General features: G+C 45.0%; 1 protein-coding gene across 4 annotated transcripts in view; it reads left to right on the top strand.

The window, feature by feature from the left end:
- pde4ba (phosphodiesterase 4B, cAMP-specific a) overlaps window positions 1-18,085 on the top strand; it is a 105,647-nt gene that overhangs the window by 78,574 nt on the left and 8,988 nt on the right. For all 4 annotated transcript variants that reach the window (XM_029001863.1, XM_029001864.1, XM_029001865.1 and 1 more), the window contains one exon: window positions 14,310-14,422. In XM_029001863.1, coding sequence (XP_028857696.1) covers window positions 14,310-14,422 — 113 coding nt within the window. The remainder of the gene's footprint in view (window positions 1-14,309; window positions 14,423-18,085) is intronic.

Here is an 18,085-nt window from a genome sequence, read left to right on the forward strand (position 1 = left end):
GGAAGGACATAAAACACGAAATAACGGAGTGGGTGATGCTTTCTGTCACCTTCAAAACACAACAACAGGGTCAGGATAAAGAAATGTAGTTTCTTTGTATGTAGTTAAAGAAATGTCCTTTCTTTTTTTATGAAGTAAATAAAAATGGCACACAAAGCAAAATTATTAATATTATAAGCTCTTCAAAGCAGTTCACCCCATTGGCATTCTATCTACCACCTCAAGTTAGCTGCTTGCCCTTCACACGTGTCAGTGTGCGATCTAGTCATAAAGTTAAAGTTAAATCGGTTTCATGTAACATTTTTGCAAAATAACCAATGTTCTCCGTAGCCTAGAATGATCCGTGCTAAAGCTAGAGCTCTTTTGTTGTGAATGTAGACACGGCGTGCGTGCCTGACATGTCCCGTCTAAATGCACGTCACTTCTGTTTATGTGCGATTTGGTCCCGCATGTGTGTCCCTCTGTGCGGGGCAGTAGTGGCCTAGCGGTTAAGGAAGCGGCCCCGTAATCAGAAGGTTGCCGGTTCAAATCCCGATCCGCCAAGGTGCCATTGGGGTGCCACTGAGCAAAGCACCGTCCCCACACACTGCTCCCCGGGCGCCTGTCATGGCTGCCCACTGTTCACTCAGGGTGATGGGTTAAATGCAGAGGACAAATTTCACTGTGTGCACCGTGTGCTGTGCTGCTGTGTATCACATGTGACAATCACTTCACTTTATTCACTTTATTTATTTATTTAAACGTGCAGGTCCTCTTCCCACCACAGTAAGAATAGGCTCTCTGCTCACACCAGTCTGGTCCCCTTCGGTGCTGACAGCAGGAGTGGGTGCTCACGACATCCTCACGACTGCGGGCGCAGGACAAGCCTCCACCACCCTTGCCCCACCGCCAGGCAAAGCCATCAATCCCAGAGGCTCCTCATGACTGCAGCTCTGGCACAGCTTGTGCAAAACACTGTGCGTCGCTGGAGGTCAGCTCCGAGCGCCCATCGAGCTTTGAGGGAGCCGCTCAAATGTCCGCAGCCCCATGTTGCCACAGCGATGGTTTTCTGTTGGGTCAGATACTGTAAGAGTGAATGGTCAGATATAGCAACACTTCCAGTCACAGGGCTGACACGTCCAGCCAAGGTCAGCATATTCCAGACTTCTTTTTTTTTCCTGGTCTGTGAAATAAACATTGTGACTCTTTATCTATGTGAATAGAAGGGCGTGTATTCCTGAGAATGACAGACCAGTTTGTCCTTTACACGTGACTTCAGGTTTACCGTAAGTCATTTCAGCCTCATGCAAGAGTGTGAAAATGAAAGAAATATAGGAGGCGGGTCACCGCCACATCAGGGATTCTGGACAGTCTCCCTCCGTTTGCAAATTCGTCATTAAGGGTTTAAGGGAATTTCGCTAATCGTTTTTGGGAAATGTGAGCGGGGGGACTTTCATCTGCACTGCTGGCCCGCTACCCTCAAGTATTGTAAGCAGCCCAAACAAAAGACCTCGGTGCTTAGCCATTAGATTTGTTGACAAAATGTGAGGGTTAGCGCTGATGTTGTTTGCCCTGAAGACCCCATTTTTCAAGTAACATTTTGTTGGTGGCCTTCTATCCAGCACCCCACAGGACCATGGCCTCAGTGCGGCTAAATTAGCTAAACTATCTCCCTGGGGGGGGTTTGATCAGTGCTGATCGTTGCTCTTTTCTTCTGTCAGCAGGACCCAGACTAGTGTACTTTGATCTCCATGCCCTTGGTTTTAGTCATTTTTGAGGCACTGTATCAGTGGCCTCAGGGGCACATTGGAAGTGTTGCAAAGCAAGATTAGCTAAAATGGTAGAACTGAAGTGCTGCTAAATCTGTCTGCATGTTTAGTTTGGCAGCAGTCAAGGTCCCGAGATGTCTGCCGCGAAGATTGATTTTGTGACGTCCACTAACCGTTCCTAGAAAAAGGTATTAGAGACAACGAAAATGGTGTTGAGACTGGGGGGTCGCACTACTCTTGTGTGTGTGTGTGTGTGTGTGATATACTGAGGAGGGGGGTTAAATCATCCAGAATGAGATAAAACAATAAAGTCCGTCTTCAGCCCAGTTTATTTCTGTTAATCACTCATTTATCTTTTGAGACAAAAACTCAGTGCTTACTTACCTTTTTTTTTTTTTTTTAATGAGGCATTTAAGGGGGGGCTGAAAAAAACACGTTCGAAATGTTTGCAGCATTACAGGACCATGTCATAATTTGTATTTGTAATTGTACTATTAGAATCGTAATGATTACATCTTTGTTGGCAGTCTCGGTCTTAACCTCGTGCCGTATCTGTTTTACCCTTTAAAAGCCTTTGGCTACAGCAGTGGTGGCGTTCAATGTGTCGATATCAAGAGTGTGTCTCTTATCTCGCACCGGGTCTGCCAGGAGCTGAAGCATTATTTCTGAGAACGCTTGGTTGTGCGTCTGCCTATTCTCACAAGACCTCCTGTGCAGCTGTTTGAGAGAAAAGAGGAAGCGGGGCACGTACTTCCTATTTTGTGGCCTTACCGGGTGAGACTAGAGTTGAACTCGTTCTCTCTGAGGGGGTCTGCACCCACCCAGTGCAGATGCCATGTCTTCAGCTTGAGGTTTTAAGATTTGTGCTCACTGAAACCTTACATAACTCAGATGATCCAAGCAAATCCTTTAAACATCAAATTAATTGGTTGGGTTGACACTGTCCCTGTTAATACTGATTGTAATTGGCTCTGGATAAGGGCGTCTGATAAATGCTTTAAATGTGTTATGTGTTGTATTTCTGTGTGTAAAAGATAAATGAATGATATTGAGGAAATGGTTGTGGCTTTTAGAACCAAAACCAAGGCTCAAGTCAGGATCTAACTAAGGAAGTGAGATTTTGAGAACTTTGCATGTGTGTTGCTGCTGTCGTGAGGAATGGGCGATGAGTACGCCATGGACCAAATTGAAACCATTTGTAATTTCTGCACTGGTGTGCAAATCCAAGAGGTCCAGTCATAGCTGATTAGGACCAATCAGGCTACGGCGCAGGGTAACTGTGAGATTTTGTAACCTGTGGCCTCCCTCAGAGGTCAGGCCAGGCTCCCCTCAGCCTGTAATCCTGCCGGTGGCCACCGTTACCATGCCGCCGGCCTGTTTGCATGTGAAAATGTACACCATGCAATGTACACCATTAACAACTCTGCACTAAGGGTGGTAGTAGCCTAGTGGGTAACACACTCGCCTATGAACCAGAAGACCCAGGTTCGAATCCCACTTACTACCATTGTGTCCCTGAGCAAGACACTTAACCCTAAGTTGCTCCAGGGGGACTGTCCCTGTAACTACTGATTGTAAGTCGCTCTGGATAAGGGCGTCTGATAAATGCTGTAAATGTAAATGTAAATGAAAAGGTGTGAAAGTGAGGTTCATTTTTATCGGGGGTGCCCATGACCTCACCCATTACGTGTATGCATTTTGTGTCTTTGCATTGTCTGTCTGTCATAATCTGTCCCTCTCTTCCTGATAAATAATTAGTCTCTTGCAGCCTCCACTGTAATTGTGTCTCAGACCCTGTTTTCCTAGCACCATAATGCCATCACCGCCAATGACCAACCGTCCTCTGTCTGTCTCCAATCCGTCTCTTCTCAAACCCTCTCCATGTCCAGTAAGCCTCAGACGTGTCGGCCAGCTCTGGCCGACAGTAAATGACACTCCGGCAGGATGACCCACCCAGAGACGCTGACGTATCATTGGTCGAAAAAACCCTCCAACTGCGCTGCCGTGGCAACAGGGCAACTGTCCTCCAAACATTCTCCTTTCCCACCACAGGCTGTCCCAGTGATCCTGTTAGTGGGTGTGTGTGTGTTTAGAAGCTTGCATGCATCTGTGCTTGTAGCCTTCAGTTAGTGTGACCCATGTCAGCAGACCCGTGCATTGTTGACATTTGTGTGTACATAACTTGGGGGCTGGGGAAGCAGTGTGTACGTGACCACTGCCTGAGCTCCTGCAGCCCCGCCCCCATACACAAGTGTGTTTGGAAGTGTGATGCACCTTGAGTTTACGAGCTGCTTGACAGCGCGTGTTTGCCCAATGTTAAGGTGCTGAATACCACAGGCCCTTCCCAAAATCTCCTGTCCGCTCCAGCCAGCCTGCTGAACCCTCACTTCAGAGAAGGCCGCTGTGTTTATGTACTTAAACCCTAGGAGACAGAATGATGTCACAAACAGTATTTTCACCAATTCCTGGTCTCCAACGAGAACATAAAAATGTATCTGTCGGTTTCTGTTTGTGTGCGAGCTTTTGTGTATGTGTGTGTCAGAATGGTATTTCCCACAATACACATCAGGGAATCAGCCATTGCCAAGGAAACGGGGCCTGAAATGTGTCATGCTGTGGTCAGGAAAGGGCTGGAGTTCTTGCTGGACAACACAGACTTCAGACACCACATCACCGCTGCCATAAACAAAGGTGCAAGAGAGCGGGACACATTCTTACTGATATCATCGTGCCCAATGCTTTAATATACTGGTTACAGACATCATCATCATCATGCAGCAACATTAAATCTGTTTAGATCTCCCAGGAATCTCACTGCTGGCTCTTCTCATTGCAGATGTTTATAGAAGGATATGATGTCACTTGATGAGCCGTCATTTAATGCATGCTTCTGAAGACAAATTGCAAACTTTTATCGCTGCCTGAAACTTGTTTTTGCCATCCCAGTGCATCATGTCATCGCTGAGTTTGCATAGAATAATTTATGTGAATTAGACCATTATATGCCAAAAAAAAGGTTTGCATGAATATATTTAGTATAAATATTATAAATATAAATATTTTTTTTTCCGCTAATGGCATTGAATTTTTAATTATGAAAAAGAAATAGGATAGAGAGGTACTTAAAACATAGGCTTCCTTGTTTAAAAAAAAGTCCTGTATGAGGAACACAGACAATGGTTCATCAAGATGATTATTAGCTAATTTGGATTTTTTTTATTGCCATTCATAATGATTTAAAGGACCTGAACGGAATGGGTCTGACTCATTACATTTCAATTTTTTCAATCACACCGCAATTGGGTTTGGAAATGGCGAATTACACCTGCCATTCGCCAATGTTTGGTCTGACCAAAGTCTGGTTTCAATCTGCTGGATAAATGCAGCTTTTCACAGGCCCAGTAAAACGCGCTATGCTGCCTGTGATGAAAAAGTCCTGCGAGTGTTACATAAGCCTTTCGAAGTGATTTATCCTGCGTTGGGCCAGGCTTTGTTCTGCTGAGGGCCAGGATTGATGAGTGCATTGGCTGAGGTCTCCTCGATACCTCCCTCACTGCTGTCTCATGACACAGCTGTCTTGTGTCTTTGTGGCAGGCGTGAATGCCTTTTGGAAGGTGTCCGTATATCATCTGTGTGTGGCCGCTTGTATGATATTTTTAAATGTCTGTCTTGGGACGACTTTGTATGGGCTGATTCAGGATCTTTAAGTCCATAACCAAGTCTAATCTCACTGAATCCCATGTTACTCCATAAATAAAATAAAACTCATATGGGGTCACTGCTGAGAAACATCACCATTATTTTAATTTTGAAGAGCTGCTGAAATCAAGATTGTCTGGGACCTCAAATCTCCAGGGTTATACTTACGCTTGCCTCAGGATCAGCTTGAAAGAGAAGAAAGATTGTCTTAAATGCTGGAGGGGCCAACTGGTGTCACATGATCTGCCCTGACCATAAGTGGTGTCACGTACACACACACACAACATGTGGACATTCACTCACACACAAACATGCAGGCCACAGGAAGAAGTGGTTAGGCTGGTCCTCCACACAGCACCATGGAGACACAGAGGCTTGTTTACGTGGTCAATATTTACTCACCGTTCCACCGTTTTACAGTGCAGAAATAGTTACTCTCCCTCACATAACTATGCAGAATATTCTGTGATGTGATTGGCCATGCATTCATATTTATCCCTGTGACTTAGCCTGTTAATCCACTGACATTTCATATTATAATATTTAATATGGGGCTGTAATAATAATTTGAAAAAAAAATATTAAAGATAATAGACAGATTCAGACCTCAGCAGCTACCCCACACTTACTGTGAGTGAGTTAATAATTACTGAACTACTAATTTCTAGCCAATTTCCCACAGTGTCATGCAGTGGCCCCAACTCTGTGCTGGAAACTTCTTATCTCCGCTGCGAGTTACATGCTAAATCTGAAGCGCTTCAGCTGGAATGAAAGCACTTTGCTCTTTCCAAGGTGGCATGAACCCGCCGTGTCTCCGGTGTCACAAACAAACAGGCCCCAACAGCGTCAGGCAGGGAGGTCTCTCTGCTAGCCTGACCGCTCTGCTATCTTTACTTGCTGGCAGACGCGGGACATTGCTCACACCAGCCTGGTTGGATTCTGCACGCAGGCATGACACAGCCAAAGTAAACCCGGCAGAGTCTTCTTGAGGTCGGACTTGAAAGAATGGGTCTGGATCATGACTGTGTCTTTTGATGCTGAAGAATGTGAGGTTAATGAAAATTAACTACTAAATGTGAGTTTTTTTAGATTTTAAGACAAATTCACATTGCAACACTTAGCTGCTACATTTCCCCTTTTTTTCGGCTAACAGTTCAATTCCAAGAACAACAACTGACCATGAATAAACATGTCAGCACTGGAAAAATGCCCCTGTAATTCGAATAAAAACATATCCCAGTATGATTAAGGCTCTACGGTCTGCAAAATCAGTGCAGCGATGCCTCTGGGCCATCGCTCTGGTGCAGAGCCAGACCCGGCTCCCAGGAGAGGAAGTCTGTGTCGGGTTTTCAGCGCTGCACAGCCGTGGAGCCAGGCCTGAAAGCTGGTAACTATTTGAATTATGCTATTGACGTCAGCACGGCCATAAAGCAGACAACTGCCCTTCCCCAAAGTATTCCCCTGCCAAAGGCTCTGGGAGCTCTCAAACAACCAGAACCAATGAGAGGGGGGAGGGAGGGAGTGGGGGAGTGGGAGAGAAACAGGGAGGGAAAGAGACTCTTTTGTTTTGGTGTTTTGGTAGGCTTGAAGGGCCTTGTGTAAACTGTCAAAGAAAAATCTGGCTATTCAAATGTTTGTCGACACTGCGATTAAAAGTATGACCTTACTAAGTGAGGGTTTCAGTTCCTGGTTTAGTTTTCTTGAAAAGGGGAAATGAGAAACGAGAATACAGTGCTTCAGCCTACGTCAGAGTTCCAGTGTGTTCATGAAAAAATACGATTTTACATTTACATTTACAGCATTTATCAGACGCCCTTATCCAGAGCGACTTACAATCAGTAGTTACAGGGACAGTCTCCCTGGATTTTCTTGTATTGTATTGAAAACTCATAGATTGCTTGTCAATCTATGAGTTTTCGGCCTGAATCAGGTAGAACACTGATATCCTTCAAGTGGTCCAACCAAGGTGGGCCCTTTCTGGGTGCTATGGAATTGATGACATGACATCCTTGAGATTCATCTCCTGTCTTGTTTTTTTCGATGACTGTCCCTATTGTGTTCATCTGTGTTTGTGTGTATGAATGCTTCCTTCCCAGTCTCTGTCCGTCATCACCATACCCTTGACAAGTGTAAAGCTGTTTATCTGTGGTTTCCACCTTATAGCTTGAGTTGAGCCAAGGGCTTCAACAGCTAAATCTTCAGCTAAATTTTCCAATTATTATTATTTCATGGAAATTGAAGTCCCCTCTTTTTCTCTCCTTTTTTCTCGCTTAATGCTTAATTTAGATTTTGTTGTTTGATGTGTTAGAAAAATAGTCATGGGGAAGTGGCTGTCAGACCAGAAGAACAACTTGGATTGCACTGTGATGTAAATCTCCTGTTTCATTTTTAAACATTCAGAAGTTGACTGTCAAACAGGAATACTCAACAAAACACTTATGTGTGTATTTTGGCCCTAAGGCCAGTGCTGGTAATACTCTTTCACAAATTTCATCTGGGTTATCAGAATAAATACACAAGAACAAGGCAGGGCTGCCTGACCAGTTACCTGCATCTTAGAGGAGGAACTTCCCAGAAGCTCTTTATTATTAACACTCTTTGGTTTCCAAATGGAAGACATGCCTCAGTGCGTAGTATGGGCATAAGAATATAACATCATACTTGTTCTCGACAGAAATAGTTTGTTTAAAGATTATGGAAATATTTCCCAAGCATTTTATGTTTGTAGAAATAAGAAAGTAGAACTAATAAGGTTCTCTTGACCATGTTTGTATGGGCGTTATGCATCATGGGAGGTCGAGGAAGGTAGGGGTGACTGAATGGACCCAGACATGTTGACAGACAGGGAGAATCTTTGACCACATCACCCTCCCACCACATCCTCTCAGTCCGCTTTTGCCCCGCCGGTCCTGGTGGCACTGCGGCGGGCCCGTCCCACTGTTTTTTGTTAATGCTGCCAGCGCTGGTGCCACTGCATGTTTATTTTGTTACTTCGTCATTTCCTCTCGTGTTTAATCGCCCAGGTCCTGCCGTGTGACTTTCTCTCTCTGTCCTTGCAGCTCGGCTCACTTCCTGTACGTACTTTCACACTGGACCCGTTACCTTCTGTCCATCTGTCTCCTACTTCATCATCATACATGATCGTCCCAAATGCACAAAGTCACCGAGCCCAGAGCGTGCATTCTTGTCGATGATCTACATGTAGATGTTTCTGGCTTCGTACTATTAAAAATGTAATCCTTGCTAAAAAGTTCCCTTTTATGTAATTATTATTATGACTTATTGAAGATGCATGAAGTAGGAGAACTAAATTCGGAACGATTTTGAAACAAAATGCTGCATTTTTTGAATCGAGAATCTTTTCTGAAATGAAAATGATTAAATGAGATATGCCGCATCCTTATTAGGCCACTTGACCCCCCCCCCACCCTTGACTTGCATGGCTCTGTACTGTGTTGTTAAGCATAAGTCTCCGGCATAACCCACGTGAACGTTGTGGCTGCAGGCTGCTTCACTGCTTTCCATCTCCAGCAGGAGCAAAGGAGCCTCTGTTGCTGCGTTTTGTACGGCGGCTGGCAGAAGTGTGGATGGAGAGCGGGGCTGGAGGGTCGATGTTGGTATGCGACCGGGGGTGGGGGGGCTGTCGTCGCATGACTTTGGGAGGCGTTTGTGTGCGGCGCGATCGATTGCGCTCGCTGCCCCGGGCACTTTTCGTGACTGACCCTGCCCTCGCTTGTAAATCTGCGAGGAATGGTTCTGGGGAAGGCCGCAGGGGGAGATGCAGACAGGGGGGCTGCTGTGAGGTGACGGTCAGAGGGGACACAGGGCCTGTGAGGACAGGCGTTGGCGCTGGTTGTCCCCCCCTCACCCGCGCTCACCGACAAACAGAGCGCAGTCTGTGCGCCTCAGTCAATGCGCAACTGTGGGGCTGAAAGCACACCGTAAATTAGGCCACCGTCCGGACAGGGTTTATTTGAGCGATTTTTATCGAGGCGGGGGAAAACTTTCGATTTTTGGGATTCGGAGGGGCCTGTCAGTGCTGCCATGACCATGAGTATCCGCATACTGAACCGGTTGAAGAGCTCTTTGTGGGCTATATTATGAAAAAAAATGACACAGTAGAGGGCTGTAGCTTTTTTATATGGTCGACCGCCGAGCACCTCAAAGTCCAACGAGCGATGCCGTTCGGTTGAGGGATCTCCCATTCATGTGGTTTTAGAGGCTGCAACCGAGCCCACGTTTCTCAGTCTGTTCAATGCCTCCCTTGTTGCCTTCAAACGTTTCTCTGTGTTTTATGACTCCCTGTTAAAGATATTAGCAACAAAAAAAATTCTCCAGAAGCTAACGTCACACTCGGGATTTCTCCTTTATTTACCCTACGCGCACTCACACACTTGGTTAATTCATAAAAGAGACTGGAACCGCTTCACACGAATTTCCCCTTGAAGTCACAGCTCATGCATTTTACCCATCCTGCTGTTTTGTCAGGACGTGTCAGCCGCCCCGGCTGGTTTCTCCAGCGCTGTGGACCGCCTCGGGCAGCCAGCTAGTCACTGGCTCTGAGGTTTTGCCATCCTGTAAATGATAATGTGTGTGTGTGTCTGGCTCACGTCACACATATGTAACGTTGTGTGTGTGTGTGTGTGTGTGTGAGAGTGTATGAGCAATTTTACAAGCGTGCCTGTTCTTTAGATAATGGAGAACGGCAACGGACTCTCTCCAACGTGGCAGTGAATTAACCAACACCTACCTCCTTGTTGCTGTTGTTGTGTTCTCACATTTGTTTGTAACGTCTCATGTTTTGTGTGTTGCTCCAGACGTGTTGATCATGAAACTGAGGTCTGGCCATCTTCCCCCCACATCTCTCAGCAGCACAGGAAGTGGGGAGGTTTCTGGAGGCAGCGCGAAAGGCAGCTGCTGCCGCAGATTCGCAACACCCACCTCTGCACTATGTGATATCAAGACCTTAAAGGACCCTAGAATGTCGCTCTCTCGCTCACACTGAATAAATTGAATAAAATGCGATCCCGCCGGGCTGCCTAAAAGTCCCTGGCAATGTTCCTCTTGAAAAAAAAAAAAAAAAAAGGTTCAGTCACAGCCTAGGAATTGACTTTATGTGAAGCGCTTGGTGCCGCGCACTTACTTTATTAGTTGTTAATGAGCATGTGCAGAGTGCGGTCGGGCTAACAGCTGCAGCATGCCCATGTGCCAGCCCTCGAGCTGCCTGATGTTTTACTGAGCCCCAAGTCCGGCCACATCGTGCGATTTCCACTCTGCGTTCCTCCGTCTGCGCTCGCCTTTTTGTGGCCCCTTGGAGGGTGACCTCATGCATTGAAGGCAGCGCAACAAGCGTCTGAGTGTTTCCTGGCCGCTGCCTGGTCGACTGCAGATGGGCCTGGGATCTCATCGCGCCATATGCATGTGTGTCTCTGTGTGAGTTTGAATGTCGATTGGCTTTTAAGTCCATGTATGTTTAGAGGGGAGGAGAACGAAAAGCCCTGTATTACGCTTGGGGCCAGACACATGAGAGATGCAATCGGGCTTGACTCACTGAGGAAGGGAGAGTCATGACGGACAGTCAGAGAGAGAGAGGGGGGAATGGAACGACGTTCAAACTTTTAGAGTGTATTTATACCCTATGAAAACATGGAGCAGAATTTCACCAGATGGCTGGGGTGTCCACCTCTGTTGTACGAAACAAGGCAATACACAGTTTCTCACTCTGTCCACTGACAAATGATTTTATTACAAATGCCTGTGTTTTATTTTCCTTGTGAATGGATTGTGGATCTGCTAGGCTATTCCTTTTTGAATTTTTGTTTTTCCAATGACAACTCCTTCTAAAACAAGTCTTAAACAATTAAGTGAACAAAAATTTAACGTTTGATTTCATGATTTATTTTGAAATGTGTCCTCATTTATAATTGGAATACTTACTTGGGTCTGAAGTGTTGAATGGTTGAACTTTTATTGTATGTAAACATTTTTGTAATATGCTAATTTGAGATGCATAAATACTAAGTACTAGTGTAGTAGTACTAGGTAGAGGATCAGCATTAAATATTGACATGGTAGTTAAAGCTGGTTCTGAACTATTTAGTTACACCATTAGATATTCTTAATATTGTTCAAGATATTTCTAGTTATTTTTGAGTATGTAAAAATCTCACACATTGCAGCTTCAAGGAAGACTGTGAAGCAGGGAGTTGGACGTGAGTGAAGGTCAGCGATTAGAATTCAGGATTCCACCAACAACACGGCGCCAGTGTTCTGTGTGACGGCCGCAAAAACGGTGTAACAAGAATGATGATATCCTGTCATTATGCAGCATTTTCTGAATAGCAGGATTTCAGCAATTATAAAATATTAGCTCCAGTGTTAGTTGTTTGACTGTTTTCTCCAGTTAATATTGTCAGTTACAATACTGCAGGGTAAAACAAATAAAGACCATGTATGAACAAAAGTCCAGTGGAACCAACAAGGGCAAAAGCAAGGGCTTTTATTTTAGTAAAATCTGAATATTGAGATATGTTCCAGATGTGAACATTGTTACTTTATATCTACTAATTACTCCCTATATTGCATAGCTGCATATTTATTTGCAATTCCAACATTATTTATCCCAGTACATGTCTCTTGCTCCATAATTAGCATTAACATTAATATCATTCATCACATTCAAATTACAGTGTAATATAATGATAATGTGCATATTATGATGCCTATTTCCAACTCCCGACCATTCGGGACCTGCCTGCTTGTTTAGTAATTTCTCATTATATGATAAAGAATGAATCTTTCAGTCCAAGATGTTTCTACATATTAAGTGGACACTGGACATTGGTAGGACAAACCAATCATAAGACATTGGCAGCTCTGACAGCCCTTTGGAGATTTGTGGATTACACATCAGCTAAATATTTCTGTGAACTCATGTAGTTTGACATGAAAGTACTCTGGCGCAAACTTCTTACTCTAAAAGTACGCAGAAAGCTCAATGATTCCTTGTAAGTTTTTTAATTTATCATTAATTTAAGATGTCAAAGAGTGGGAAATTACAGGCGACTGTCCGTGTGCTGCAGATATCATAACACTACATCTTAATAAAAAGACACACTTAGATGAGACTGTCCAATGTTTGAGTTTGGAATAATGTATTTGGATGCACCTACCCTGTGGTGGTAACGGATACTGAGATGGAGAACGAGTCGCCTCTTTTTACCTTGATGGCTGCTTTGTTCACTATTGTCATGATCAAAAGACACTTCATGAGATGCTCATTAATATGGGTGAATGATAAAGTGATAAATCTTCAGGACTGTTGGAAACTAACCTTGTTGTCTGACTTAAGGCAACAGAGAAAATCTGAGAGTGTGAAATGCTGCCATCACAGCAAAATCTTCCTGCTTTGAAGAGACTCCAATGTTTTTTGCCTTGTTATCTATTTTTTGTTGTTTATTAAATAACCTCATGTGTATTATCTTCAGCTTAGTTCTATAATGTAAAAGATTTAAAACCCATACATTAGTAGGTGCGTCCAAACTTTTGTATATTCAGATTTTTTTCTAAAGCTGATTCACATTTTAAATGAGAAATGATTACAGGAATTGCCAGACACAAAACCTTAAATGGAGTCTAGAGTTTAGTTCTTCCAATAACTGCAGAAAAAAGGTGAACTTGGGAGATGCAGATGATGCCACCACAGTGTGCAGCAGAAAAGGGGCTTCTTGTGGCCCTGCTGCATTAAACCTCAGAGGTTTTCTATCATCACTCACATTAATCACATGCTGTTGCTGGGTGCTATGCGGAGACAAGAATAAAGAGCGTACAATACGAGCAAACCTGGCAGTCTGTGCTATTTCACTGTGCATCCAGCATGCTGATGATACAGCTTTTCAAAACTGTTTTTTCCTCCACGTACGACTCAGAACTCAGAACGTGACTGTATCAGAACTGAGGGGGAAGTCTGTTCCTAATCTTTCCATTGTTGGCTAGCGGGTAGTTTGGTCCTTCCTAAGGCGGTGGTCCCGTCTCTTCCCCACACAACTCCACTCCAGGATTTGGGGAATGCTCCCCGGGCATCTGAGGGGAATGGGGCTGAGTGTGCAAACAGGCAGTAGGATCTCCAGTCTCCATGGGGGTGAAAGAAGGGAGAGAAAAAAAAAAGTAAAATAAGACACACAAAGTTTCTCTAGCGTTCTGGAAGAGTAAACACCCATGATGCTTTGAACCCTCAGAGATCAGAGACGGGGTCTCATTCAACGCAGCCGTGCTAAGTTCTGCCGGCCTGTGGCCTTCTGCTATGTTGGTCTGCAGCTAGGAGACTGACCACACCAAAGCAACCAAGCACAAGGGCTCATCTGTCCAAATCGATCTTTGTGTGTGTGTGTGTGTGTGTGTGTTTTCTTTTGTGGATCAGATGCCAGTCTCATTACTTGAATTCCTAGTTTTCCTTTGTATTTTGGTTGAGTGACACAAACACATCCTGCACACGCACTCCACCGCTACCCACAATGCAAGTGTGTTTCCTTCTTTGAGGTCTGGGTCTTGTAAATATACAGGAAAGAGTGTGTTTGCATGTGTTTTAAGACCTTCCCCGTGTCAGTCAGAGCAGGCAGAGGGTGGAGTAATAAAACACCCCCCATTTTCACTCTTATTCCCAACCTCACGGACACGCAGTGTGTGTGTGAGAGAGTAGCCTCCGCTCGTCCGAGTGTGTGAGCGAGAGGGAGTAGAAGCCTCTCTCTCCGCGTGTGGCGTTGCCCATTATGAAGGAGCGCCTCTCTGTGCGCCCGGGAGCCATGCAGCAGCAGCAGCGGCCGGCAGCTGATCGTGTGCCCGTCTCCCTCTGTCTCTTCCCAGATGACTCCTACCAGAAGCTGGCCGTGGAGACCATGGAGGAGCTGGACTGGTGTCTGGACCAGCTGGAGACCATCCAGACGTACCGCTCCGTCAGCGACATGGCCTCAAACAAGGTGCGTGGGTCCCGGGTCAGCGTTAGGGGAAGGGGGGTCACGTGGATAATGGTTGAGAGGTCCTGCCAAAGCCGGACCAGCAGGTGTGCACTTCTCCTTTATTCAGGAAATTGCAGCAGCGCTTCTGCCTTAATTCCATGTGCACATACGTCCAGGATTTACATGTCCATGAAGTGTGTTTAAAAGGTGTACTCTAGTGTGTGTGTGTGTGTGTGTGTGTGTGTGTATTGTGTGCTCAGTTAGAAATGAAGCAGAACCTTCAGTGGCTTGTTTAAACATTAGTGCACTGTCTCGATGTGTAGAATATAAGTACTTTTTGCATTGTGTATCGGCCTGTGTGTTTATGTGTGTATGTAGGGTGGTGCTCTTTTGTCTGCGTGCAAGTGTAGCACAGGGCATTTTATTGTGTGATGATCATGGGTATTATTTATCATGGGAGTTTGTGTGGCATAAAGAGTATATGTCTGTTGGACAGGCGTTCTGTGTTTGGATATGGACATGTGTGTGTGTGTGTGTGTGTGTGTGTGTGTGCGCGCGCGCGACAGGGTACTTGTATTCAAACTCCAGTTGCAGCTTCCTGGCTCCTTCCTGGCCGCAGTTGGACAGACTACAATGGAGCCTCCTCCCGTCACAGCTGCTCACGTCAGTACGTCAAACACTGCTGCAGTGTGGCAGTTACAACACAATAGAACACACACACACTCAGCTGATGTGGCGCATTTCCAGAGCTGCATGATTCAGTTGACACAGTCAGGGGCAGTGGTTTGGTCATCATAGATGGGAGAAGAAGAGTGATGTGCGTGATGATCCCCCTGATAGTCACCTTGTAGTTATTTTGGCCAGATCATTCAGTGTAAGAGTGGAACTTTGTGACACCTCTCACCAATGTCTCATGTGTGGCACAGCAGAGGAGGTGACGTTAGTTAGTTGTGCAAGTATGGTATTCTAGGACAGATGTGTTGCATCATATAACCGCACATAAAGTGTGTGTGTGTATGTGTGTGTGTGTGGACATAGTATCACTTTTGCTTTCATAATCTTATCCTTTACGAAAAGTGGTGAACTGACTCTCTAATATCAGTAAAAGATGCTCCTGGCTGTGATTCGTTCATTTCAGCCATTTAAAACAAGCACCAGGAGGACTTCTGTCCCCTTCCCAGAGTTCAGCTCTGACTTCTTCTAGTTCAGAGTTAAAATCTTCATCCAGCTTGAGGTCAAACAGGGGCGTCCGAAAATAAATAAAATCTCACTGACGTCAATCACCAAGCTAATCATTTATAATAGTTTGTTTTAATGAATTGAGAGAATATGTCAGCGTGTCTGAACGCTGCTTTGAAAGAAGGAGGAGGAAGCCGATGGCGAGAGGGGCGTGTGTGTGTGAGTGTGTGGCGTCCCCCTCCTGCCTCCTCCTCTCTGCCGGTGTAGTCTGAGCAACACACTTCGCCGCAGTTCAGTAGCATTACCGCTCCTCTCTGAGCCGGAACGTCAGCGTGGCTGGGCCTTGGCACACGGGCAGAGTCACCAAACGTCAGGACCTCACCGCGCTCACTAAAATGGGAGCCTGCTGCTTTGAGAAGAAGGAGAACATTAAGCCGGGCAAAGTCAACTGCTGGAGAAAGGTGAGGGGTGGGGGGCAGCCGAGAATTTATTACAGTTACTTTGCTTGTGGGGGGATTTAATTTGTTAGTACATAGTTTTAATTTGGACAAAGTTTTTTTACACTATAAAGTTTCCAAAGGGTCTAAAGGGTTATTTTTAATTATTCTCTAATTGTCGGATAAGTTTTAATTTTCCCATGGGTTGCATTTCCTCTGGGAAGTTTAGTCTTTAAAGCAGATCTTTGTGAGGCAACTTTTGTTGGCCGTGCGCTGCCGTAGAAACGTGTAAAGTGGTGCGTGCAGAGCAACGTGTCTCAAGAGGTTCCTCCATTAATTTAAATGCCATAGAACCATCACCTAACACAGCAAAACGTTTATAGGATTTTTCTTATTCACCATTATATCAAATGGCATTATTACTTGTGGCACTGTTAGCGCTGCAGTATTAGGCATATCTTAATAAAAAAGTTTGAGAAAAAAATTATAATTTACTTCTATATTTTAAAAAATATATTATTTACATATATATTTGTGATAAATATATATTACTATAATTACTAATGATAAATATTTCCTTTTAGCCTATAAAAATATTTTTCCATGCATAACGGAAATGATCCTTTATTATCTTTATTAATACTTTCATTCATTGTATATCGCATTGAGCAGGGCAGGATGGCCCGTAAGCAGCAGATATGTGTCGTGTGTGTGAGTGTGTGTAAGGACATCTCTGTGCAGGCTACAAGGAGCAGCAATCGCCAGCATTCATATCAGTTTGTAATTTGATGCTTGATGCTTTTTTTTTTCTTCATGTTTTCACCTTCTCTCTGCCTTCCTGCTTCCATTCACACAGTGACACGCTCCTGCATGGGTCACATATGAAAGCACAGAGTCACTTCAGAGAAATTTCTTTACATTCTTTCCACCGCTGTGCCTTTCTCAAGAAGACCATTAAGTCATTAAGTGCTTTACCCAGCAATGAGCATGTCACACATGCCTGCATCAAATGTCTGCCAGACCTCTGAGTCGGGAGACAACTCTCTGCCTGTCAGTGAATCGTTTTTCACATTTCTGACTCTTAAATTCGTGCAGTGTGGAACAAACTTTTCAGTCTGTTCGCCCTCCACAATGTGGGACAAGTCCTTTAGGGTGTACAGTGCCCACTAGTGGGTGAACAGAGGAAGGAGCTCTTCCAGAAAAAATCTCCATAGATTGGAGAGCTTTTTTTGAATAATTCCAAAACAAGTTATATGGCTCCATGCACAGCTTGTGTTCCTTTTGTTCTTACTGTATATATTGGATATAGACCAAATGTCGTCATAGTTTAGGGGTAGGTGCTCACAGTGCTGTCAACTGAAACGTGTGTATGTGTGTGTATCATATGTCTGGGATTTGAATGATTATAGCAGTTGCCGTGGCTGCAGGCCGCAATAACCCAACAGCTCGGAGACCGAATGAGTGCATTTGAGAATGAAACCTCCATCTCCATTCACCCCCACCTTCACACCGCAGGTCCGGCCGAGAGTCAGGCAGGGTGGGAGGGAGAGAGAGCGACGTGAAAATGAGGCTGTGTGGAAGGATGCCCGAGTGCCTCTGATGTTTGCGTTGGAGCGCTGCTGTATGTAGACGGGGTAACGTGATGCACACTGACAGATGTTCCAGTATAAGAAGCCCGTGTGAGACCAGCCTGTACCCTGAGCCTCCTAATCAGTAGTGATGGGACTGGGTACTGTGTATGTGTGTGTTTTTTCACGGTGTGCGTGGGAGGGTGGGACCTTATTTACTGCATTTTCTCTCGCTGTCGTGCTCCCCTGTTCCTTCTCGTCTCTCCTCCATCTTCCTGTCTCTCCTTCTCTCTTTCTTTCTCTCCCACTTTTCACTCTTCCACGGACTGAGGTTGCGGAAGCATTGATCACTCATTACCATCACAATCCTGTTACTTCCAGCTTCCAAATGGAAAGTGCAGTTGCAGGGCTGATTAATGATGCGTTCTATTTCCCTGCAGCAGCCCATGGTACATGGCTGCGTGGAGCAGGGTATTCCCTGCCATTCCCTAATAACTGGC

This window comes from Denticeps clupeoides, chromosome 13 (genome assembly GCF_900700375.1).
Source record: "Denticeps clupeoides chromosome 13, fDenClu1.1, whole genome shotgun sequence".
NCBI lineage: Eukaryota > Metazoa > Chordata > Actinopteri > Clupeiformes > Denticipitidae > Denticeps > Denticeps clupeoides.